At 49.6% G+C, this 26,856-nt stretch overlaps 1 protein-coding gene across 1 annotated transcript in view; it reads left to right on the top strand.

Moving 5' to 3' along the window:
- ZFPM1 (zinc finger protein, FOG family member 1) overlaps positions 1-26,856 on the top strand; it is a 108,692-nt gene that overhangs the window by 10,876 nt on the left and 70,960 nt on the right. The window contains exons 3-4 of the mRNA XM_015428161.1: positions 13,590-13,657; positions 13,795-13,887. Coding sequence (XP_015283647.1) covers positions 13,590-13,657; positions 13,795-13,887 — 161 coding nt within the window. The remainder of the gene's footprint in view (positions 1-13,589; positions 13,658-13,794; positions 13,888-26,856) is intronic.

Here is a 26,856-nt window from a genome sequence, read left to right as displayed (position 1 = left end):
CTCAGGAGCAGTTTCTCTCAGAGCTCTCTCAGCCCCACCTATTTCACAGGGTGTCTGTTGTGGGGAGGGGAAGGGAAAGGAGTTTGTAAGACGCTCTGAGACTCCCGAGTGAAGGGTGGGGTATAAATCCAATCTCTTCTTTTTCTTCTTCCTCTGTAGGCCCAAGTCCCTGGGCCAGCTTCTTAACATAAGAACAGAAGAGATGCCAATGTTGGATCAGGCCAAAGGCCCATCCAGTCCAACACTCTGTATCACTTCTTGTTGGTAACTGATCTATTGGAGGAGGTGGCCAGGTGGTGGTGTCAGAAATCCAGAGAGCAACAGCTCATTGGGCTGGTGTTGACTCGCCAGATGGCTCTTTCTTTCCTCCTCCATAGAATCATAGAATGTTAGAGCTGGAAGGGGTCTTGCAGGTCATCTAGTCCAACCCCCTGCACTCTGCAGGAGCAGAGCCGAAAGAGAGCCCTACATACCTACAACAGACCCGAAAGAGGGTCGTCCAGCTTCCGCTTGAAAACGTCCAGCGAAGGAGCACCCACCACCTCCATCTTTTGTCCTTTTTTGCTTGCGCTGTCCAGATCTGTTTTCTTTAAGAACCGTCAGAAAGATCGCTTCCGTTTCCATTGTTGCTTTCTTACTGGATATGACCACAAAGCCGTATCAGTTTATTTATTACAAAAGGGAAACTTTTCCACTAATTTTGTGCTGCTGCTGCTGCTGCTGCCGCCGCCGCTGCTGTTGTTGTTGTTTTGGCTTCTGCTCATCCCGTGTCTTAAGCAATTTCATCTCTACGTGGTATATAGAGCGGTTATGATAGAGAAAGCCTTTGCAAAGAGGGGATCACTGAATTACTGACTAGCTGCCTTTTAAGTGATTTTTGATGTCTCTTCGTGGTGTTGGACAATCACTTCCTTCTTCCTGATTGTACAGATATTATTGAATTATTATTATTATTATTATTATTATTATTATTATTATTATTATTATTATGCTGTTAATCAGTATAAGAACTGGATTGGGTTAAAGAGATCCATTCTGTACGGACGTAGGTTCTGGTGGTACTCTGCAAAGCTCTTGGGATCCTCCGGTACGCAATGCAAATGTCAAATGTCCTGCCTCACACTTTCCAAATGCAATCTTGCCCCCTTGCTCCTCTGTTTAGGAATTTAATTTCATTTTACAGTATTCGGGAGGGGTGGTGAGGAGAGAGAGAAAGCCTCTCTCTGCTCCAGGCCTTCCATTTGCCTCCCGGTTCCAAACTTCCCCTTCTCTTAACCCTATCAGATGAAAAGCCCCGGCACTGCATTAAAAGTCGCCTCCTCTTTTTACGAAGCAATCTCTTTCTATCCATCTGATGTGTCTGAGGACTGGGGATAGCTCTATTAGAATCTTTTCCTCTCTTAAAATCTATCAGTGCGTTATCGGCCCCCATCTGAAACGTAAAGTCACTTCATTGCTATTGCCCTCGTATTTTCTTTCTCATTATTCGTCTCCTCTCTTCTTTCCTTCTCTCTCTCTCTCTCCCCACCACTTCCCTTCTTCGCTTGATATGATGCGAGCGCTCTCTCTCTCTCTCTTTCTCTCTCTCTCTCTCGCACTATTAGTATTAGTAATCGCGTCCCCTGAAGTGAAACAATCTATTGTAATCTATCAGTGGTTTATCGGGCCTATCTGAGAGCTGAGAATGGCCGGCCCCTGAGATGGCGCCATACTCGAGAACTGATAAAGTTACAGAGTTCAGTCCGTGATGAATGTTAAGTAACTGCACCCGCCTCAGATAGGATATGGACTTGGCAGACAGAGCAGCAATGTCTGAAACCAATCTCCCTGATAGCAAAAGCAGGGCTGTTTTTTCTCAGGCTGTGGCTCTCCTCCTCCTCCTCCTCTCTCTCTGCCCCTCTCTTTCCTGTCCCTGGAGATTTGGGGGAACAGGATAGGGAGGGGAGACGGCCAAGCCCGAAAGTTCAGATCCTCTCTTGACCTCTGGGCGGCCATCTTGTGTCAAGGGTGCCTCCAGAACGGCTTGCAAAAAGTTCGTTGGGTTTCTCACGGTCATCTTTCCTCTACGATACGTTGAGCCAAGAATAATGGTTGTAATTAGTGCGAGCGACAAAGGGATATTTCTGTCCCACTTTGGGGGACGAACAGTGCACTCCTTTGTGGACTTACTCCTGTCTAACTGTGTGGATTTCAATATGCTTAGACTGGAGAAACGCTGCACAGGTACCTCTTTAACAGGCGCAGATAGGACCTGCAGATGTGATTCCGTGTAAGTTAGGAAGTCTGGAGGGCTTGTCCTCTCTACTTCTGTACAAGCACCCAGCTTCAACATGCGTGTTAACCTTCATCGTTAATTAAGCAGGAGTGGAGACTGTGGCATTTTACTTCTAAAAATTCCAGAAGGGATTAGACGCCTCCCTAATTGCCCTTTAAAGAACAAAATTCCCTTCCCCCCCACATACGTATCAAAGAAAAAAAGCCTCCACCCCATTGCCAGTCCCATATTCCACATCCATCAGCGTTCTCTCTAAGCTGAGTTAGTGTGAGCTAGCTCACAGTTTTTTAACATCCGGCTCACACATTTTTGTCACAGCTCAGGAAGGAGGGCTCCAGAGCAGACTAATTTATGCAGTCGCCATATTGCTCGCTCACAACTTTAATGCCAGGAGCTCACAAAGTAGGATTTTTGTTCACAAGAGCCCACAGCTTAGAGGGAACATTGTCCACAGTTATTGAGAGGGGGAGGTCAATTGGCCATCAGCCACAGGTTACAGCATTTGGTTTTGGTAGCGTGTGTGTAGTCCAAAGTGTCGTGTGCTTTAGGAACTCACATAAATAATAATTTATTTAAAGGATGTGTTTCCCTCTTGTATGTTACAAGGCATGCGACATGTATGTGTGAGGCAATCTGTAAATTAGAATTCCCACTCCCGTCTGTAAAGCGAACATTGGAGGAGACGGAGAATTCACCATTTTTATCCTTCTTTTGCGTATGACTTGGTAACGAAAGGATAATAAGGCGTAATTATTCTGTGGTAAATATCGCATGGCGTCGAGGAAGACGTCTGCTCTGTGGGCTCCTCTTAGCCGGGGAGGGGAGGCCTGTTCCGTTGGGCATGCGTGTGGATTTTCCTCATTGTTCGCTTCTGTGGATGGCAGAGCTGCTTCTCTGGCTATCCCTTCGATCCGGGACTGCGTTTCATTCCAGCTTTGGTTAGAGCTACAATTCATATTTTTGTGCTGGCTTTACTCCAGTCGAAAAGTCAACTCCCCGCCACCCGGCTTGCAGAACTTGAGTTTCCCCGAGGACAAGGAATGGCTGTTCGACCAGTTTAAGTGTGGGGTGGTTCTTCCCTTGAGAGACGGAGATTGCCTGCGACGTTTGGGGGATGCAGACCCTTGGCCCTTCGTACGGATGTGACGGTTGGCTTCCAAAAAGCGGCTCGGCTGAATCTTTGCATCGCCTTTAAATTAAGCACAGCAAGGGGCGGGGGGGGAGAATGAAACCTATCAGCCTTCCACATCTTCCCTTCCCTCCACGATGTCTCCCCACCCTTCCCATACTTAGCGTTTTTAATCACTGGGGTTATATGGAACGGGATAATGCATAGATGGCGCCCAGGTTGCCATGGAGACCCACGTGAAAGGTCAGGCCGAGTTTATCTTGGCGCGATAGAAAAGGACTCCTAATGAGCAAGAGGGTGCTCCTTTGGCTTAGGGGCTGGGCGTCGGCCGAACAGTATCAGCTGCTCACACCAGACTGATATTAAAATTATCTTAGACAAGTTTAAAGTTTGGGCAGGGACGGGAAGAGAGAGAGAGCCAGAGCCAGAAACCAGCCTGCTCCGGGGCCTGCTGGCTTTATGGTAGACTGATACGAGGCAAGGGTCTCCCCGACTTTGACTTCCCCCTTATAACCCCCTGCCCATAAAATGTAATCCTCGTTGCAGTTTGTCTGTGAAATTCAAGAGCCAGGGGGCAGACTTTAGGACAGCTGGGGAGATCCAGTGGCAATCCATTTTATTTTTTTTCAAAGCCTTTACATGTCGCCTCCTGACTTGGATGCTGGCCAAACGCCGAAACAGGGATGGCCGTATGTGTCGGGAGGGCAGGATACTGCAAGGCTGTCAACTGTGCTTGCGGAGCAGGGACAGCACCCGTTTGGTGTCGTGGTTAAGTGCGCGGACTCTAATCTGGGAGAACCGGGTTTGATTCCCCACTCCTCCACTTGCACCTGCTGGATGACCTTGGGCAGGCCCTAGTTCTCTCAGAGCTGTTCTCTCAAGGGCAGTTCTGGAAATAGCTCTCTCAGCCCTGCCTACCTCACAGGGTGTGGGGAGGGGAAGGGAAAGGAGTTTGCAAGCCGCTCTGAGACTCCAAGTGAAGGGTGGGGAATAAATCCAATCTCTTCTCGCTTCTTCTTTTCTAATCTTGTTTGTGGGTTGCTGGGGTTTTACCATGTCCTGGATCCCTGGGGGGCGGAGATTGACTGGGGTCATCTCTGTGTGGCTGCCTTGGTTTGGTTAAAACATTGTCTGGGCCTCCTGACAACAGACTTCCAGCAGTGTGAGGGCACCATCACAAGAAGAAGCTTGACTTGATAAGAAAAGTCTGGTTCATAGTTGCCTCGTTAGAGTGGCTTCAGATGACTGAATGGGTTGTGGATTATCTGAGCCCACCAGAAGAGAAGGCTGCAAAACCCCTCTTGCATGCTTGGCCTTGTTGGGTTGGCCCCTACCACTGTTTCTGATGGCACGAGAGGGAGGAGGTATCCCCTTTTCAGACCCTTAATGTTGGCTGTTTGGCTGCCTGTATTCAGTCTGAGCCAGTTTTCCAGAGCAGACCTTTCTGGTGCAAATAAGGGCATTTGCAGGACCTGAAACGTCCTCTGTAGCTTTCAAGTACTTCATCACTTGGAGCTCTTTAGCCTGGAGAAACGACGGCTGAGGGGTGGCACGATTGAGGTTTATAAGATGATGCGTGGGATAGAGCAGGTAGAGGAAGAAGTACTTCTCTCCCTTTCTCACGATACAAAAACTCAAGTGGGCGCTCAATGAAATTGCTGAGCAGTCGGGTTAGAACGGATAAAAGGAAGTCCTTCTTCACCCAAAGAGTGATTAACCCATGGAATTCACTGCCACAGGAAGTGGTGGCAGCTACAAGCATGGACAGCTTAGATAAGCATATGGAGCAGAGGTCCATCAGTGGCTATTAGCCACAAGGTACAGACAGGAACCCTCGGTCTGGGGCAAGTGATGCTCTGTCTTCTTGGTGCTTTGGGGGGGGGGCAAGAGTGGGAGGGCTCCTAGTGTCCTGGCCCCACTGGTGGACCTCCTGATGGCACCTGGTATTTCTGGCCACTGTGTGATACAGAGTGTTGAACTGGAGGGGCCATTGACCTGATCCAACATTGGCGTCTCTTATGTGCTTATGTCTGGGGCAAGGGATGCTCTGTCTTCTGGGTGCTTGGGGGGGGGAACAGTGGGAGGGCTTCTAATGTCCTGGCCCCACTGCTGGACCTCCTGATGGCACCTGGTATTTTTGGCCACTGTGTGACAGAGTGTTGGACTGGATGGGCCACTGGCCTGATCCGACATTGGCTTCTCTTATGTTCTTATGTTAAGTTCACGCCAACATTTTGATTTCTGTTATCTGCAGAGCTTCTCCTGGTTCAATGGTGATTGTCAGAAGCTGTTTTGGGTCTGGGGTTTTTGTTTGTTTGTTTGTTTATAATTTAGATTGATATACCACCCTTTCTGGAGTTCACAGAGCTCAGGGTGGTTTACAGCAAAAGATTATACAAACCAAAAAAGTTAAAATGGCTAAAACAACATCAGATGGTGCCAAAGCAAGTTTACGATTTGCATTAGGTAAAGGTAAAGGTTTCCCTTTGTCGAAAGCCAGTTGAGTCTGACTCTAGGGTTGCGGTGCTCATCTCCGTTTCCAAGCTGAAGAGCCAGCACTGTCCGAAGACATTTCCGTGGTCATGTGGCCGGCATGACTAAACACCAAGGCGCACGGAACGCTGTGACCTTCCCCCCGAAGTGGTACCTATTTATCTACTTGCAATTTCTTGCTTTTGAACTGCTAGGTTGGCAGGAGCTGGGGCCAGAGACGGGAGCTCACTCCGTCATGCGGCACCCGGGTCATGAACTGCTGAACTACTGACCTTCCACAGCCTGCAGTTCAGCGTCTTCACCACTTGAGCCACCGCAGCTCCCACGATTTGCATTACTGCCTCGGAATAAGCGGGAGAAAGCAGGGTGGGGGAGGAGAAGGGAGTGCCAGATAAAGGTGGTACCCGTTGCTGTCCTCAACCAAAAGCCTGCCGGGACATCTCTTCCTTGCCCACCCTGCGGAACGGCACAAGGACCCACAGGGTGCCGAGGTTATTTGGTTGAGGTCAGGCGGACGTCTCTAGGACTAGGGATCTACCAGTATGAAGAAGAGCATGGGCGATTTCTTTGGTGTGCTATTCAGTACAGTCCAAGAGTTAAATCTCAACATCAGAGTCCAGCACACTCAAACCAAACCAAAGGTCCGTCTAGTCTAGCATCCTGCTTCAGTTGTCAACTAGCCAGGTGATTCTGCAGAAACCAGACAAATAGAGCATGAAAGCTACAGCCCTCTCTCCGGCAGCCGGCATTTATAGATATACTGCCTCTGAAACTGGAGGATCCATTGAGCAATCATGGCTAAAGTATTCCAAAAATTGCCTCAGTGCCCTTTTAAAGCCACCCTTTTAAAAGCCAGCAACCCTTACGACATCTTGTGGCGGGGAGTTCCATAACTTGAGTCTGCATTGCGTGCAGAAATACTTTCCTTGGTTTGTCCTAAATCTGCTGCCAATAAATTTCTTCGGGTGACCCTGATTTTCTAGTGTAATGCGACACCCGGGGGGGGGGGGGGGAAGGTTCGGTGTATCCAGTCTCTTTGCATTGTGCACAAAAGCATCTTAAGTCTCCAGAGGGAAGGGAAACCTCACTTTGGGCAGCAGATTTCTGATCTGCAATGATTTTGGCATCTTTGTGGGCCTTCTATCTCCGTTTTGTGTCTGGCCGAGGGCTCTTCTTTCTCTCTTATCTGCCCAACATCCTCTTTGGCGGTATCCTTCGCTATCTCCTCACTTACCCATCTCCCCTAGCAGATAGGGGTTTGTCTGTGCTCCGCTGCCGGGGCTTATTGTCGCCTCCACGGTGAGAGAGACCCTGTCCCTCAAATGGGGCAGCACATTCGATAGCTTTGGGTTCAGGCGACCGTGCAACCCTGCTTTGGTTTCAGTGACTTAAGGAGGTGTATTGAGCCCACAGAAGGACTGGAGAACTGATTTCCTCTTTCTGAGAGCTCAGTGTGTTCTGGAGAAGGTCGGCTTTCCTGTCGAAAACTGGAGCAAGGCATCCTTGTTGTTAATTTGCTGCAGTAAAAGTAAACAGATTGATTCCAGTGTAATGCTTCACGGAACAGCGTTCCGTGCGCCTTGGTGTTTAGTCATGCCGGCCACATGACCACGGAAACTTCTTCGGACAGCGCTGGCTCTTCGGCTTGGAAACGGAGATGAGCACCGCAACCCTAGAGTCGGCCTCCGACTGGCTTTCGAGCAAAGGAAACCTTTACCTTTACCTTTTTAATGCTTCATGGACTAGATGAATCTGAAGAAGTAGGTCTTTATTCCACAAATCCTTATGCCAGAATAAAAGGCTGTTAGTATTTAAGATGGCACAAGATGTTTGTTTATAATAATTTGCAGTGGTGGTTTTTACTCCTCCTTCCCCCCCTTGTTAAAAGACCAGAATCTTTCTCAGGCTGCTTTTGTCCAGAACTTCCAGTAGCTGGCTGGTAGGTTACGGAAGCAGTGTTCCCTCTAAGCCGAGTTAGTGTGAGCTAGCTCTCAGTTTTTTAGCCTCCGGCTCACACATTTTTGTCCTGGCTCAGGAAGGAGGGCTCCAGAGCAAACTAATTTATGTAGTAGCCAAATCGCTTGCTCACAACTTTAATGCCAGCAGCTCACAAAGTAGAATTTTTGCTCACAAGACTCTATAGCCAGTTTGGTGTAGTGGTTAAGTGCGCGGACTCTAATCTGGGAGAACCGGGTTTGATTCCCCACTCCTCCACTTGCAGCTGCTGGGTGACCTTGGGCAGGCCATAATTCTGGCACAGCTGTTCTTGAAAAAGAGCAGTTTCCGTCAGAGCTCTCTCAGCCCCGCCTGCCTCATAGGGTGTTTGTTGTGGGGAGGGGAAGGGAAAGGAGTTTGTCAGCCGCTCTGAGACTCCCTTGGGTAGTGAAGGGCCATGGGGTATAAATCCAATCTCGTCTTCTCTTCTTCTTCTTCTTAGAGGAAGCATTGGTCTGAAGGCACATTTGCCCTTTTCCTTTGTAGAAGCTGCAGTAGCTAAGATCCAAGGGAAGCATTTGGCAGAATCCAATGGGGCAAAACTTCTTTTTGGACTGCATGAGCTGAAGAAACTACCCATGTGAACATTGCTCCTGTGTGGTTAAAAAGAAACTTCTGGTACTAATGTGCTGACTTTCTACATGCAGGGGGTAGGTTTCTTTTTAAAACAGGGAGGAGTAAGTCACGTGTGTGATTTCCAGCATAGTCTGCTGCCTAATAGACTGGTTTTGTACATGGAGGAAGCCATTGTCTAGGAAATCATTCAGATGTGCCTTCTACCACCTGTAGGCTAAAGCAGTATCGTTCAGAATAGGGTCAGGTAGGTAGCCGCGTTGGACTGAGGCAATAGAACAAAGTTTGAGCCCAGTGGCACCTTCAAGACCCACAAAGCTTATACCCGGAATCAGGGCTTTTTTTGTAGAAGAAGCCCAGCAGGAACTCATTAGCATAATAGGCCACACCCAACAGCACAAACTCATTAGCATATTAGACCACACCCCTGACAGTGCAGCTCATTAGCATATTAGGCCACGCCTCACGCCTTCCCTTGGCTTGCCGAGGTGCTCCGCGGCTACGGGAAGGTAGTTTAAACTGCCTTCCCTTGGCTTGCCCTTGGCTTGCCGGGGAAGGCACGGGGAGGCATTTAAATGCCTCCCCGATCCTTCCAGGGGCCACCCTTGCCTGCTGCCTTGAAGTCGGCGGGGTGTGTGTGTCGCTCTCCAGGCCTTTCCTCCGTAGCCACGCACGCAGAGGTTTTGGCTGTAGTGGGCATGGCCAACTCTGAAGCCAGCCGGAACTCCGTTCCTGTGCGTTCCTGCCCCCAAATAGCCCTGCCCAGAATTAAACTTTGTTGGTCTTAAAGGTGCCACTGGGCTCAAACTTTGTTCTAGTTCATAATAGGTTCGATTGCCTATTTCCCCCCCCCCTTTTCAACATCAGTGCTTGTTCCCACATTAATTTCTCCTTCACGTCTTGTCCTGTGACGCAACCGTATCCAGGTCAATTTAACCTTACCCTGATCTCCTACCTTGCTTTGGCTTCTCGTGAGGGAAAACCCTCTTAAACTAAGAACCGCCTGTCTTTCCCCACACAGCCTAAACTATTGAGTTAGCTTGCAGGTATGTGTGCATGTAGCTATTTTTTAAAAGTGTGTGTCATATATAGCTGTGTCATATATTTTGTGAGGACAACCAGAATATCACAGAACAGCGGACGAGCTTTCCGGTTCTCTAGGACTCTTTTATCAGGATGGATATTTAATATTTTTAACGGGAGAGAAAATAAGGGTTTTTTCAGGCCATTTTGGGGGAGCCTGCAGGCCAAATTGGATTTGTTCAGAAAATGCTGTCTGCAAAACAGGCTTTCAAGGTGCACTGAGTTGCTGGGGAGAAGGAAATAAGGGGGAAAACCGAAAATGAAAAATGGTGACTAGACGAACGTCTCTCCAGGTTTACATGGAACCTAAGGCAGGGTCTCCAGTGTGGGTGCACGTGGGTGCCCTTGTGCCTGCCAACACTTTTCCTGGTACCCACCAAATGCTTTTAGAAAATCACGTTTTTATCCCACCTTTCTTGCAAGTGGTATTTTGCCCTCCTGTATTTTTCCTGACAACAATCCTGTGAGATAGGTTAGGTTACAAGAGGGAGATTGGCCCTAGGTCACTCATGGCAGACTGGAAAGATGAACCCATATCTCTCCAGTCCTAGTCTGATATCAAGTGGGGGAAGTCTAGGGCTGCGTTCAGACTGGCAGTTTGGCCCAATATAGACACATTTCACAAACTGATTAAATGGGGCCCGGTCACACAGCCACATCTGTCAGGCATTCCCTGTGCGTACTCACTCCACAAGAGGACGACTTGGAGCCGGGTTAAAAAGCCACCACCTCCAAAGTGGTGTTTTTGTTTCCCTGCACATTCATTGCGCATGGCCGCATGTCTGAACATGGGGGAGTATGTGCAGAACGGATTTGGGAGTCTGAACCTGCAGATCTGTTCTGCTGCTAAGGAGGTGTTTTTTAAAATTGCCTGTATGCGCATGCATGCGCACAAGTGCATATGCGCGTATGTGGCACATGCACACTTATGCATGCACGTAAATTTTGAACTTTTTTGCAGTGCACTTCGTGCCTGTGGTGCTCCAGTAATGTGGATGCTTGACCACGGGATGTCTCTGCGCGTAAGCCGCAGCAGGGTGTGCTGTGGGGCTGATATGCCCTGCAACACTTTAAACCGGTTCAGTTAGAGTTGGCACCATATCATGCCAAACTGCCAGTCTGAACGCAACCTTGGTCCCCACCACTTACAGTGGCCATCCTGTGTCAGAATTCCAAAGGCGCCAACAGGCTTGAAAAGGCTGGAGACCCTGACCTAAGTCATTTAAGCAGCTCTGCTTTTCTTTTCCATTTCTTTTAAAAAAAACACAACGTTTTTAGACTTTGTGTGTATTCTCTTACTTCTGTCCTCCTTCCTAGGCACACAGGTGAGCATGTGAGTAGCTTCCACCACTGCTGCTCACAACAGCCCTACGGAGTAGGCCATGAATTTGGGATTTGCCCTGGGCCACTCCCGGGTAGCTTCCTGTCTGAGCAGATACTGGAACCCTGGCTTCCCCTTTCCAATGCCATCTGCTGGGTGAGATGGAGAGGAATGCCCCCCAAAGGTACCCGCCAATGACTGAGCAAGGATTTGAATCCAGACCTTTCCAACATCAGCCGTCTAACTCACTACAATACTGACCCTTTTGTCTGCCTCCTGCGCCTTCTGGGCTGGAAAGGGTCTTGCCCTCCCTGGGTCTGCGTGTGAAGTGAAAAAGTATGCCGAAGCCGTTTGTCTGTTTAAAAGGTTTTATTGTCTGGTGGGAATGACCTCGGCGGACCGCAGGGAAGCAGAGCCTTCTCCCTGGAGACATTGTTTTATCTCTCGTGGGTGGGTGTATCTATCCTATCCTGCTATCTCTGCTCCGCAGCAGAGCGGTGTTTATGTTCGACGTGTTCCCCTCGCCAGAGAGCTGCAGGTTTTCTTGCAGGAAGAGTCTTCCTTCCAAAGGGGGGGGGGGGGTGGGCAGGTGGTGCGTCGAAACATGCCCCAAAAGGCAGCTTCAGGGGAAACTTCAAAAACACTTTTCCCTCCTCCTCCTCCTCCTCCTCTCTGTGGCTCTCCTATACAAGCTGTTCAAAAGAACCAGGTGGATTTTTGTTTGAGGCCGTGCAACCTCTCCTCTCCTCTCCCCACCCCCCACCCCCTTTCTGCCTCACTCATCGGCTTGACAGGTACATAGAGGGTGGTGCACAGTGTGGGAGGGGGGCGAGGGTAGAGGGAAACTGTCAGTTGCTTGGCTGAATCCCTGCCTCCCCTAGTCTCCAGGCTGGTGGGAAAGTTTGAATCTGTTGCTATTTTCTATCTCTTATCGCTTTTTCTTATCGTTCCTCTCTTGTCTACATGCCTGCTTGTGGATTTTCCAGGGTCTCTCTCTTGGCAGCACAAGGCGGGGGGTGGGGTATATATATATATACACACACACACACACACACCCCGTATTCTTTTTAATTTACTGGACAAACGAGAAAGATCAAGAAAAGGTTTATTGTTCAGATGCTGAAAGAAGTTTAATTTGAGTGAAATGATCAAATAACGACATGTCTAATGGCGACTTGTGCTGACCCCCGCACTTCCTGAAGCCGGGGTTTCACGCGCCTCTCTGTCCGAAGTGATCCATGCGCTAGCATTGTTCATAGGAGGGCATTTTCTGGACAGTCTTGGGGACTTACTGAAGAGCAATGTCTAGGCACAACTGCAAAGAGGAGGCAAGCTGGTTTGGCAGAGTCTCGTCTGCCCAGAACTTCAAAAAGCTCTCAAGGACCTTTTCAGAATGTGAAGACAAAGGATGGCCCATGTGTAGTAGCAGTTACTGCTGCGTTGGATCCAGATGTCTCCTCTTGAGGAAGTGTTCCTATTTCAGTGGGGTTGCATTTTCTAGTACTTAGTGCACTGGTCCTGGGGAAATGTGATTCGTTCCCCATTCTTAAAACGGGGCCATATCAAGTTTTTTGGAGTGTAGTTGAGCATCTTTTGAGAGCACCTATTGGACAATACCTGTGATGTCTTGAGTGATAAGCGGCAGCACTGCCTCTCACATGCCTTCACCACATTGTCACTCAATGCCCAGACAGCAAAGAGGTAACTTTTGGCTGGAACTGAGAAATATTACTGTCAAGGTCAAATGTGGAGAAGGCCACTGGGCTGCTTAGTACCACCTCTTCAAACTTGGGCACTTAACTGGGCTCCTGAGGAAATGAAACTAACAAGGTGGCTATCCCTACTTCAGTTTTAGGTTAGTCTATTTCATCTCCTGTCCTAGTAGACTGGGAGTCTCGAAGCTTTCTAAGCCAGTGGGCACCTTTGGAGTTCTGACACAATTACAAAATGGCTGCCAGGAGGTGGAGCCAATCTTAAAATGGCTGCCACCGGAGGCAAAGCCAGCCGCAAAATCTCAGGGAGTGAGGTTATATGGCCCCGGTCATGTGACCGGTTTTGGCCCGTGAGAGGGACGGATCGGCGGCGGAGCAAACGGGCGCGATCCCACCGCAACATCTGAGAAGCGTTGCGCACCCGTCCCCGATCCGGCCCTTCTGCCCAAAACACGGAGCAAAAATGAACCGCATCAAGGCCAGCCGTGGGATCGCCGGCGTGTCCTTTCGCCGGCGCATCCCCGGCTCCTGGCCGAACTGCGCATGCTCAGACATGCGCAGTTCGGCAGCCTCCCCCTCCCGACCGTCTTCCTCCCCGGCATCTGATCGTGCTGGGAAGCAACGGCGCCGCGGCTCAGGGGATCGTGGGATCCCGCCGCGGCGTCTCTATTTTGGTGCGACTCTAATTAGCCGCACTTTGGCCGGTGTTTTTCCTGCCGTGTGGCAGGGACCTATATATATAACTTAATAGCACCTCTTCAACATTTCAGACAGGAGCGCAGTTTAATCTGTACAGCCAATCAGAAACCTCACCTAGGCCCTCCCACTTTATACGAGCACTCGGCAGGCGCCAGGAAAGGTGTTGGCGGGCGCCGTAGTTTGCATGGGCACCACACTGGGGACTGGTGTTTTGAACTCTCTGCCCCGTCCTTTTGCTTTTGGAATAGGGAGCAGCCAATGTTACAGCCGTATTCCTAGAAAGGCTGTTTTCTCACCCTTGCCGCCCAGGACCTTTGGGCTGACCTTTGCCCTGTTGCCTTTGAATCTCAACTTGCCGGACTATGATGGCAGTGCAGGTTTGAACACGGAGCCCTTCCCATCTGTTCAGTCAGGCTTGGTGGTCTGGGTTTTGGTTTCCGTCCAGGCAGGTCCGTGCCACACCTGTGGCTCGGTTGTGCTCAGCATTCTTAAGCAAGGCTTTTCTCTTCCCAAGACTCTGGGCAGTCACTGCCCATCAGAGTAGACAGTGCTGACCTTGATAAACCCAGGGAAGTTTCAGATGTTCCATCTCTGTATCCCATCTCAGGTACGTGAGCCATGTTATCCCCATACTGCAGGTGGAGATTGAGGTTGAGGGAGAGAATGACTTGCCGAAGGCACTTGGGGCACAGACAGGACTTGAACGTGGGCGCTTCCTGGTTCACGCCCTTTGCTGCAACACTAGGACTGTCACAGTGGGTTAGGGAAGTGCACTGGACTGAGGGTTGGGATAAACCGGCAGAGACAGGGCGTAGCCCAGCCAGAAGCAGAGGAGTTGAGAGAGGCACAACAAGAAGGCTTGGTTTGTCTGCGTGCTTTGCTTGCACTGTGCTTTGGCCTTCCCGCATGACTGTGTGGGGAAACCCAGCTGAGAGGTTGTTCTAAGCCAGTGATGGCGAACCTTTTAGAGGCCGAGTGCCCAAACGGCGACCCAAAACCCACTTATTTATCGCAAAGTGCCCACACGGCAATTTAACCTGAATACTGAGCTTTTGCTTTAGAAAACACAACTCATACATTAACTTAAGATGATCCAAACAAAGTAAGGAAAGCAATCCCAAATGCTTTCACTTACTTAACATTATTTGGCAGAGAATTTGTCACTTTAATGATGGTCTGGGCCTGGCTGGGGCGATGGCACGCGTGCCCACACAGAGGGCTCTGAGTGCCACCTCTGGCACCCGTGCCGTAGGTTCGCCACCACTGTTCTAAGCTCTTTGGGACCCCTACTTCAGCACCTTTAATCTCCACACCATGCTGGCCTTTGATTTGGAAGGAGGTTCACCCACCCAAGACTGCTAATTTGTGGTCTGTCTTCACAGTGGGAGACGTGTTCAGCAATGACTTTTTCCTTGCATGACCGAAAGTTGTGTTACTTTGGCCTTGAAAAATGAGCTTTCAGGTGGCTTCTGGCAGGTGGTGTAAGGTGGATGTCTACAGTGGAAATATTCGGCCTTACAGGAATATAGGAATATTGATTTTTTTAAATTATCATCATCATTATTATTGATTTATTAATTGCCCTATCCCAGTTTATGCCGGACTCTGGGCGATGTACAAGAGAGGCATAATGCCATAAAACAGAATGCAAATTTTAAAATCCAATATAGTTAATAAGAATAAAACCAGAATAAAGTACCAGATGGATAATTAGGCCCCAGCCACATGTGCCGGGAAATGCGAAGGGGGGGGGGGGGGGGGCGTGACTATCTGCCATTATGTGATCAGATGCAATGGCGGCGCACCGGGGTTTCGTCCTTTGACACGGGCTGCAAAGAGGACGGCCCGAGGGAGCAGGCGCGCGCTGGCGCGATCACACCAAACAAGTCTGTCTGCAGCCCGTGGCAAACCATTTGCTAGTAGATCTTTGCAGGTACTTTTTAACTGCGCATCTTTGGCGGCACGCTACGCTTGCCAGATGTTGCGGTGTGATTGCGCCCCGAAAATCCGCCCAGCATTCGTGCCTTTCTTGTCGTGTGACCGGGGCCTTACTTGGGTTTTTTGGGGAAGCTGCTGTTCTGTGATACTTCCTTTGGGGAAAGGAAATGTTTTGTGGCTATTTAGTTTTTGGTGGATTGGTTGTTTTTTTAAAAAACAACAACATCTGAGCGGTCTTTGTTTGGGCGAGTTTTATCCGATTATTGATTTTTCTGTTAGGACTGGCCTTAAGTGCTTCAAGGATAGGCAAGGCAAAAAAGTATAAAAAGTAAAAACTTGAACTCCACGGAAGCAGCCAGCCCGCACCAAGTCATCTCATTGGATGTGCCGAATGCGGAACGGCCCTTACAGATGTAAAATCATGGTCTTTCATTTGGGAGATGAATTATTCTAGTGCAGCCACCCCATAGACCTCCTTATTGCAGGGGAATCCTCACTTTACCTATCAGCATGCTTTAAAAGGTGGGGGATGCCCACCTGGTTGGAAGTACAGCAAGGTCACAGAAGAACCTTAAGGGGCAACTAATCCATGTTAATGAACCTGAAGATGCTTTTCCAAGTGCTGACACATTCCTGTCTCCAGTACGGCACAGGGAGGACTTAGGTAAGCATCTCTACACAAGAGCAGCAAGGTCTTTGTTAAGGGAACAGGTATCCCACCTGCCTGCCATGTCCCCTCCAGTAGAGCACCTGGTGTGGCGCCCAAGGCTTTTCAAGGTGCTAATTAGGTGCACAGGGTAACTGGGGAGCAGGCAGGAATCCCACCATTCAGTTCAGAGTGGTTATTTTCAAGGATTCCTCTCCACTGTCCTCGGCAGCTTGAACAAATTGACTGTCAGCCTACAATTTAAACGATGTCACACTCTCCCTGTCTCTCTCTCTTTTGTCCAAAAACACACCCTGCCTGGGGTTGATGCTCCAAACGACCTTTAAGAGTCTAAAAAGTGATTATGGCGAAATCCAAAGATGGATTAGTGTAGCAGCATTTGCAAATGTAGAAGCATTCTTTTCCTGTGTTGGGGGAATACATATCTACAGGCTGCACAATATGGCCACTTGTGCGAAAATAAAAATCAAAGTTTCAGTTTCTTAAAAAGAGAACATATTTCTAGACATCATGGGGTGGGGGGGAGGGATGTAGGCTTCTCGCAATGCTCCCTCTAAGCTGTGGGGTCTTGTGAGCAAAAATTCTACTTTGTGAGCTCCTGGCATTAAAGTTGTGAGCAAGTGATTTGGCTACTGCATATATTAGTTTGCTTTGGAGCCATCCTTCCTGAGCGAGGACAAAAATGTGTGAGCCGGAGGCTAAAAAACTGTGCTCTAGCTCACACCAGCTCAGCTTAGAGGGAACCAGGGCTATTTTTGGGCAGGAACGCACAGGAACGGAGTTCCGGCTGACTTCCAAGTTGGCCACGCCCAGCAGGAACGCATTAGCATAATAGGGCACACCAAACAGCAGAAACTCATTAGGACTGGCTACATTAGGGATGTGTGGCCTAACATGCAAAGGAGTTCCTGCTACAAAAAAGCCCTGGGTTTGGACAACAAACAAGGTAAACAGAATAAGAAGTAAAAGGTGGGTGTGGCTGGATGAGCACACTTCTGGTAACATGGGGGTGTAGCCTAATATGCCAATGAGCTGTGCTGTCATGGGTGTGGCCTAATATGCTAATGAGTTTTCCCTGTTGGGTGTGGCCTATTATGCTAATGAGTTCCTGCTGGGCTTTTTCTACAAAAAGAGCCCTGGAGGGAACACTGGCTCTTCTGTAAAGACCACGAAAGCAGTTGGACTGTTTCTTCTTGCCCGAGAAGGGAGAATGCGTTTAGGGTTGGGTTGTCATTGTCCTTCCAGGATGGCTCTGTGTTTTGTCCTTTCGATTCTGTTCTGCCGGAGTTCTCCAGCTGTTGCTCTCCCGGCCTGCTCCCAAATTCTCCTTTTTTTCTTTTCTTGACAGGAAATGTTTGTGTATGGTGTCTTAGATTATTTTGGCCAAAAAAAAAAAAAGCAACATATGCAAATGAAGTGAGCATAAGTAATTTTGAATGATTTGCATTATGCATTTCAGAATTAGAATTTTTATACCTCTCTCTTTTTCTCAGACATGGGGGTGGGGGGGTTGTACAGCAGTTTTAAGCAAGGTTACTCTTGAGCTGAGAATAACAGGAACTGCCATAGACAAAGGCCATCCTCTTCCGGATGTGCTAGCGTTTGCATGTTTCTTTCTGTAGGACTGCCCTGCAAGCCAGGATAGTACCTGTGGGTCACCCAGCCACTTCCTGGAGATCAGACTTCACAGGGCTTGGTTTCACCAGGCGGTGAACGTCGGCTTTGTGAGGATACTTTCTACTCCCATGGTGTGGACTTTACAGTGCCGCAGTCCACCCGGCTAAGCCACATTTATCACGGAGCATTTTTCTTTTGGTATTTTCTATTGAATCGCTTTGGGAGGAGGGGACGTGTCGGAGCGGAAGATAAAGGCAGCTCTCCCCCTCCTCTGCTATTTCTTCTTAAGACCATAAGAACATAAGAGATGCCAATGTTGGATCAGGCCAAAGGCCCATCCAGTCCAACACTCTGTCACACAGTGGCCAGAAATACCAGTGCCATCAGGAGGTCCACCAGTGGGGCCAGGACATTAGAAGCCCTCCCACTGTTGGCCCCCACCCCAAGCACCAAGATTACAGAGCATCACTTGCCCCAGAGTCCCTATCTATACCTTGTGGCTAATAGCCACTGATGGACCTCTGCGCCATATGCTTATCTAATTCCCTTTTGAAGCCGTCCATGCTTGTAGCCGCCACCACTTCCTGTGGCAGTGAATTCCAAGTGTTAATCACTCTTCTTCTGTCATCCTTCCCACCTGCCCCGCCCTTCCGGTCTTGCAGTTCCCGTGCCCTATATCTAAAGGGGGGGAAGGAAGCTGCTTCCTGGGTTAATTGAATTTCAGAGGTTCTGCAGGCTTCCACTTAGGGTGCCTGGTCCAGATTGTCAGTCTGCATCCTGAGCTGCTCTCTGGATGCTACGAGGTTATGGCATTTCCTTGCCTGGATTTTTTGGGCCAGCGCTTTGGGCCTGGCGATAAGCTGACTGGACATCTGGGGCCTAACACTGGCCTGTTTTTTGTCTGTTTGCAATAAACCTTTAATTTATATGTTTCCCCCCCTTGACACAACCCTAGAAGCTTGTGATGGGGCTGAATGATGGACAGTCTGCAGGCCGTAGCATCTCCGCTTCGTAGGATTTTGGCTAGCAAAAGCTGAGGAAGACTGTCGTCTGCCCAAGATGCTTGACAGCCCCGGCCAATCAGAGAAGACAATACTGAGCCAGATGGACCAGTAGCTGCACTTCATATAAGGCAGCTTCTGTGTTCATCTTTATGTCCTTATAGAAGCCCTGGCGAGTTAATGTTATTCCCACAACAATGTTATTCCCACCACCAAATACATTTCTATCCTGTGCTTAAGAACATCAGGGAAGCCATGTTGGGTCAGGCCAGTGGCCCATCCAGTCCAACACTCAGTGGCCAAAACTCGGGTGCCATCAGGAGGTCCAGCAGTGGGGCCAGGACACTAGAAGCCCTCCCACTGTTGCCCCCCAACCACCAAGAAGACAGAGCATCCCTTGCCCCAGACACAGAACAAAGTCTGAGTCCGTTGGCACCTTTAAGACCAACAAAGTTTTATTCGAGGTATAAGCTTGCACACGAATGCTTGTACCTTGAATAAAACTTTGTTGGTCGTAAAGGTGCCACTGGACTCAAACTTTGCTCTGCGTCTTCAGACCAACATGGCTACCTGCCTGAACCTGCCCCAGACACAGTGTCCCACCTAGAAGAAGAAGAGGAAGAGGTTGGATTTATACCCCACCCTTCACTACCCAAAGGTGTCTCAGAGCGGCTTACAGACTCCTTTCCCTTCCCCTCCCCACAACAGACACCCTGTGAGGTGGGTGGGGCTGAGAGAGCTCTCTTGAGAACTGCCCTTGAGAAAACACCTCTTTTCAGAGCTAGGCTTGCCCAAGGTCATCCAGCCAGGTGCAAGTGGAGGAGTAGGGAATCAAACCCGGTTCTCCCAGATTAGAGTCCGTGCATTTAACCACTACACCGAACTGGCTAATATCCGCTAATGGACCACTGCTCCATATGTTTATGTTTGTTTGGATTTATATCCCGCCCTCCCCTTGACGGGCTCTGGGCGGGTTCCAACAATATAAATACAGTCCAGCAATATACAACTCAATACCATTAAAACCGCATTAAAACATATAAAACATACAACTCTAATACAAACCAGCTATCCTGGGAATAATTTCCCAGAGGTCTGTTAAATTTAGGGTCCCCAACCCAGGCTGTAAATGGGAGGCTGACCCAGCTGTGAACAGGGGGCAACCCAAGCTATAAGTGGGGGGCCGACCCAGGCTATAAGTGGGGGCCAACACAAGAAGGGGGCCGCCTGCTGCATCAACCGAAAGCCCGATGGAAGAGCTCCGTCTTGCAGGCCCTGCGGAATTGTTTATCCACATGTTTATTCTTCCTCCAAGGAGCTCACGATACCTTACCTGGTTCTCCCAGCCCCATTTTATTTATTTACTTCGTTCATTTTATATGCCTCCTTTCCCCCTCATGGCTGACCCCGTTCTCCTTTCCCCCATTTTTATCCTTGCAACAGTCCTGTGAGGTACGTTAGGTCCGGAGTGTGTGATTGGCCCGAGGGCAACCAGCAAGCTTCCATGGCTGAGTGGGAAGATTCACACCTGGGTCTCCCAAATCCTAGGCCAGCACTGTAACCATTACACACACTGTCTTCACGGCAGTGGTGTCAGACTAAGGGTTGGGTCAGGAGCAGTGTTCCCTCTAAGCTGAGTAAGGGTGAGCCAGCTCACAGTTTTTTAGCCTCCAGCTCGCAGATTTTTATCTTAGCTCAGGCAGGATGGGGCTCCAGAGCAAACTGATGTATGCAGTAGCCAAACTGCTCGCTCGCCACTTTAATGCCAATAGCTCACAAAGCAGAACCTTTGCTCACAGGACTCCACAGTTTAGAGGGAGCATAGGTCAGGAGCCCCAACTGCTGGATTTTTGCTGCCTTTGGGAAGGACCTTCTGCCTAGGTTGCATGCGTAGAGAGCAAGACCACAAAAGGAGAGCCAGGCAGTGAAGCAGGACTGTTCTCATTTCTTACATGTCCAGGGAAATGCTGATCGCCACTTTGCAATCGGGAAGCGGTTTTTCTGCAGGCCAGTTTGGCCAGGGATCCTGGAGGTTTGACTCGGCATGGCTTTAGAAAGAATCGGGTTGAGGACCCCGCCAGTGCAGGTCTACAGGTGGCAGCTGGTCTCGACCACCAGAGTGGCAAGGCTCCATTTTGAGTAGCAGGTCACACGGCTCCCGTGAGGGAGGTCGGTGTTTTGACCAGCTTTCCTACGCAGGGCTGCCGCACCTGGTGGCTCATTGCTCTGTCCCAGCATGGCCACTCTGAAGGAAAATTCCTTGTGCCGGTGCTTTCTTCCCCAACCCCAAATTATCCTGCAAAGCCCATGGGGGGGGGGGACGTCACAAGATTGTTGCGCAAGAGCGCATGCATTGAGGCTTTTGCAGGGAAGGATCCAAGCTCCTTGCACGCCTGTGGCTTCCACAAACGAGCTGAACCCCCTCCCCGATCTGTACCCCACCCAATCTTTTTTCCTTCCCCTGTGGGTTAATGGGAAGGGGCTTGGGAGGGGGGGCACGCGAAAAGCCAGTTAGCATCTGCACAGTGAACTTTGTCGCATCATCTCAGATTAATGCAAGTTCTTCTTTACAATCACTGTAATTTAAAAAAGAAATCCTTCCTTGTTATCAAAGGAGGGGGGAGAGCGGGACGGTTGGGGGGGGGGAGAGAAGGAGTCCAGTTAATCGTCTAAGCAGAGTATCTTGGAAGGGGGGACGTGTTCTTGGCTCATCCCCTCTCTGTAAAGCCAGCCTTCAGTAATTCAGTTTTTAAAGCATGAAAAAAGGGAGTTGATGAAATTCCCCTATCAGCACTGAACCAATATGCAAAATATCTCGCCGAAAATCAAATAGCTATTATGTTTTCATTTCCATTTCGGCGTATTTGCTTAATGAAGAATAGACAGATCAGGCTGAGTGAGGGAGCCTGCGGGAGGCGATAACTCCTCAAGGCTTCCAGCAATCCCACAGAAATGACGCTCCACTCGCAGCCTTGGCGGCTCACTCCCCGGCTCTCCCGCCCGCCCCCCTCCTCTCCCTCCTGCCTTTTAAAGAACCCAATGGCCCAGTTTTAACCCACTCAGCTTGGCGCAGAGAAGCTGGCAGCCGGCGGGCCCGGTCGTCGCGGCCGGCGTTCCTGCACGCGATGGGATGCTTTTGAGACAATAGCGTTTTTAGGGGTGGGGGGAGATGAGTATGGATCTGGGCAGCCAGACCCATGCAGTCCAGCCCCAAACGAGTCTCTCCGAAAGAGCAGATTGGCTAGCCGTTAGGAACACTTGTTTGGGTGCATGCCTGTGATTCACTAGTGGGACATTATGTCCTCCCCTACGTATGCTGGGACTGTGGGGGGCAATTCTGGGCAGTGTTGTGACACACACACACACACCCGTGGCTCAGGCCTCGAACCACGGTGCTCCTAGAAGCGGGACCGGAGCCTTCCTGCTTCGCAGTGTTGAGGATCGCTCACAGTGATGGCTCTAGATTTAGAATCTGAGCTTGTGGGTACCTGCCAGCAGGGCACATGCCGGTAAACCCGGAATTGGGGCAGCTACCCGGGCCTGGGGCTTTGCCAGGACCCCTTCTGTTGACTCACTTATTTGCTAGCGCTCTGCCATGCTTCCAGCCACCCTGGGGAAGGGCTGCAGGCAGTGGTGAGCATGGGCAGTGAGAAAGCCCATAAGCAGAGAGGGGCAGGTGGGAGGCAGACCAGCTGGAGGGAAGGGCAGGAGGGCATTTGTGGGGCCTGGTGGTGGGTAAAAGAGGGGAGGGTGTCCTGTAAACTCTCTGCCCGCGTTCCCTCAAAACCTGGAACTGGCCCTGCCAGCCAGTCAGAGACAGAAAGGGGGTGTTGAGTTGTCTCTAATCTGGGAGAACTGGGTTTGAGTCCCCACTCCTCCACTTGCAGCGGCTGGATGACCTTGGGCAAGCCATAGCTCTGTCAGAGCTGTTCTCTCAAGGACCGTTCTGGAAAGAGCTCTCTCAGTCCCGCCTACCTCACAGGCAATTCTCCCTCTAAGCTGTGGAGTCCTGTGAGCAAAAATTCTACTTTGTGGGCTACTGGCATGAAAGTTGTGAGCGAGCGATTTGGCTACTGCCTAAATTGGTTTGCTCTGGAGCCCTCCTTCCTGAGCGAAGACAAAAATGGGTGAGCCGGAGGCTTAAAAACTGTGAGCTAGCTCACAGTAACTCAGCTTAGAGGAAACACTGCTCACAGGGTGTCTGTTGTGGGGACGGGAAGGGAAAGGAGCTTGTCAGCCGCTCTGAGACTCCGAGTGAAGGACAGGGTATAAATCCAATCTTTTCTTCTTCTTCTTTTTCTTATCGTATTCAGAAGAGTCACCTGTTTGTCTTTACAGGAATGCGTGGTATTATTTGTGCCCACCCTCTGGAAATCTTGCTCCCCACCTCTAGTTTCCAGAATTTCACCAAGCAATTTCTCATGTCATGTGGATTTTGTCGGCTCCGTCATATGGGCTAGAACCTTGGTGCTTTTTAAACAAACAAAAATGACAGCTGAGTTCTTCAGGGTGTTGAATGTTGTCCCATGCGCCAGATGGGAACACCAAATGCTTTTCACAGTGAATAAAGAATACACACGGCCCAGCTCTCGATACAGTGAATATAGAGACACCACCCTCCCAAAAAATACCAGGCTTGTAGCTCCCATCTTTAAAAGGGGCAAGCTCTGCATCATGTGGTACGCTTGCCCTCCTTTGCCCTGAAAAGGCAAAAATGAGACTGGGGTGGGAGGAGGGGGGGGGCACATGCTGCGCTTCTCTCCAGACCTCAGCCACTCTCTCTGACTCCAGGCATGTATATTTACGCTGGGAGAACAAAGACCCCATAATCTATACAAAGCAGACAACAATGAGCGTGAATAAAGAGCCTGCCGGAGAAGGGAAGGCAATTTATTCTAATTCTACTAATTTCAGTTCCAGCACAATTAAAAAGGCTCTGATAATATTCAGAAACAATCGCCGGCTAACAAATCGTTTCTCTCGCTGTAAATGAAACATCGTTAGGCTAATTTTTTCTTTCACGGCTTCGCGGCTCTCGGGTTCTGATAAAGTTAACCCCCTCCCCTCCTCTCCCATCTCTAAACCCCCTCCCCCATCTTCACCCGGACAGAGGGAGGCCAGAGTGGCAGACCCGCTGCTGCGTAAGACACCAGCCCTCTTTCTGGGAAGGCAAGCCGGCCTAGGCATTGGTGAGGGTCCAGCAACGAGACAAGGGGACCCTTTGGCCAGTTCCTGGGGATGTGACCCGAGTAGACCCCAAAATCTTCAGGGGCATCACTTTGTCTGCTTGGTTTACAGGAGGGGGCACCATTTTCCTACCACTTAGGGAGTGGGAACCCTACTACGTGTGATTAATATAATGGGAAGACTGAGCAGGTGCCCCAGAGAGGGGGGGGTAGTTGCTCCCACCAGTACAGCCCCTGGTGTTTTCTTACACTGTTCTTACACATGCACACATCATTTATTTTATTTATTTATTTATACTTATATTGAATGAAAACGCACGCCATCCACTTTAGTATCATTTAATAATGCAAGCATTTTAATGTTTATTGTTGATACATTAAGTATGTCTTATGCTATTTTAGTGTTTTATGGTTTTATGTGAAATCAGCATATTTTGCCGTCCTATGTAAGCCGCCCAGAGCCTGTTTACAAGGTAGGCGGGGTATAAATATAAGTAAAGTAAAGGTTCCCTTGCTCGAAAGCCAGTCGAGTCCGACACTAGGGTTGCGGTGCTCATCTCCGTTTCAAAGCCGAAGAGCCAGCGCTGTCCGAAGAAGTTTCCATGGTCATGTGGCCGGCATGACTAAACACCAAGGCGCACGGAACGCTGTTACCTTCCCATCGAAGTGGTACCTATTTATCTACTTGCAATTTCTTTCTTTCGAACTGCTAGGTTGGCAAGAGCTGGAACTAGAGACGGGAGCTCACTCCATCATGCGGCAGACTCGGGTCTCAAACCGCTGAACTACCGACCTTCCACAGCCTGCAGTTCAGCGTCTTAACCACTTGAGCCACCGCAGCTCCTTTATATATCAACAATAAGCATTAAAATGCTCGCAGTATTAAATGATATTAAAGTGGATGGTGTGCGTTTTCATTCTGGTCATCTTTTGATCTTCAGGCCAGTCCTATGGGCCAGATGTTGAATGGCGCTGTCGGTAGTGGGCTCGTTGGTGGTAACGGTGGCGGCGGCTCCTATTTGAAAGCCTGGCGGAAGAGCTCCGTCTTGCAGGCCCTGCAGAACTTTGAAAGGTCCCGCAGGGCCCTGATCTCCTCCGGGAGCTCATTCCACCAGTAAGGAGCCGCCACTGAAAAAGCCCTAGCCCTGGTAACGGCGAACCTCGCGTTCTTGGGGCCCGGAATATTAGATGCTGTTGTGCCCCAGATCGTAGTGCTCTCTGGGGAACAAATGGGGAAAGGCGGTCCCTCAGGTAAAAGAGAAGGTTGACTTCTCATGCTTGTACACACAAGGTCCAAAGGCATGACTCAGAACTGCACCTGGCTTGGAAGAGCTCAGGAGGGACCGTCTCCCAGCACCCCTGGTCCTTAGCAAGGCATCCCTGGAGGCAATTGCCTTTTCTTCCTTTTCTGGTGTTTTAAACAACCTGCTGCCTGCCTCTCCCCCCCCCCCCCCATTTTTTCCCCGGATCTTCCCTGGAAAATCTGTGTGTTCGGGGGGGGAAATCTGTGTGTTTACAAGGCAAGAAGCCATTTGTAGACTTTGATATATTTTTCTCCAATAATCTGTAAATGGTGTTCCCATCAAAGCTTATAAAAACAGCAGAGAGGGTGGAGTGTGTGTGCTGGTGTTGAGAGAGAATAAGCAAGAGGGAGAGGATAACTGTAAATTGGAAACTCTTGCTTGGGTGGTGTGTCCCAAAGGGTTTGCGCCCGGGGGGGGGGGGGGGTCCGTGCTAGTCACAGATAGCTCTGTCCCTGAGAGCTGGCACAGTGGAAGGGCCTCTGCTTGGCACGCAGAAGGTCCCAGGTTCAATCCCCGGCCTCTCCAGTTAAAAAAGGACCAGGCAGTAGGTGATGCAAAGGACCTCTGCCTGAGATCCTGGAGCGCTGCTGCCAGTCTGAGTAGACAATACTAATTTTGATGGACTAAGGTCTGATTCAGTATAAGGCTTGTGTTCATGTATTTAGGGGTCTGTAAGAAATTTTTATTGGGTAGTGGCTCTTTTCCTTTATCTTGGAGCTTTATTTTGGGGGTAACTGTTGGAAGGTAAGGTGATCTAAGGTCAGCATGGCTGGGCGCACACTGAAATCCACAGTCTGGCAGAGGGCTTGCCACCACCTTGGGATGCGGGGCCGAGCTTGGTGGCAGTGGAGGAAGCAGGTCGCAGCCTCTTCCAAGCGCCTTTCCCGTCAAGAATTCGGAGATGGCCTCAGAAACGCCAAAGCTGTCATGGGGACCTTTGGGGTGATCTCCCTTTTCTGGAAGGAACGAAATTTCGATTGTTTCGTGACCCTTTTTGACCAGTCAGAAATAGAGGGCCTGAAAAGGAGTGCAAATCATGTTCCATTCTCTCAAGCATTGCTGTCATGCAAGGGTCCCCGTGCGGATCCCACCAATACTTTTCCTGGTGCCCGCCAAGCATTTTTAGAAAGTGGGTGGGGCTCTTGCCCAGCAGAGCTTCTGATTGGCCACTGAAGACCTGATTGACTATACAGATTAGAATAATGTTTTGGTGACTGCTGCCACAACAGTGTTGGTTTTGTTCTCTCTCATTCTTTTCCCCCATTATATATATTTTTAATTATCCCTTTTCTCCCCTGCATTTGAGCTTCCTGTATGTATATAGCTCCACCACCCTTGGCAGCCATTTTGTGATTGTACCCACTACCCCAGGGGTGCCAAGCATGTGTCCCGGGGGCCGGATCAGGCCCTCAGCGGGCTCCTATCAAGCCTGCAGTGAAACTGGCTGTCGTCTGCTTCTTCTCCCAGTCCTGCTGCTGCTGCGTCATCATAGGTTTGCAGCTTACACACACCTGAACTGCATACTCAAGATTGCAGCAGCACAGACATTTTGATGCAATAATTCAGAGCAAGAGGTGTCAGTTAGCAGACACTGTTAAATAAACAAAATATTGCAAGAGTGCTGATGTTTTAAGCATGTTTTTATTTTAACTTAAAAAAAACCCCTTTGTGTTTGTGTCCTTTATAAAGTTTATATCTTCGCCACCTGGCATTACATCTTATAACACGCATGACCTGGCCCAACAAGGTCTCATTTATGTCAGATCCGGCCCTTATAAACAAATGAGTTCGACACCCCTGCACTACCCTGTATCAGAATTCCAAAAGGAGTCCACAGGGTGAGAAAAGTTGGGGATTCCTGCT

The sequence above is a fragment of the Gekko japonicus genome, unplaced genomic scaffold (assembly GCF_001447785.1).
Source record: "Gekko japonicus isolate JY-2015 unplaced genomic scaffold, Gekko_japonicus_V1.1 scaffold1470, whole genome shotgun sequence".
Lineage (NCBI taxonomy): Eukaryota > Metazoa > Chordata > Lepidosauria > Squamata > Gekkonidae > Gekko > Gekko japonicus.
Note: the sequence above shows the minus strand (reverse complement) of the source record. Positions and strands in the feature narration are given on the sequence as shown.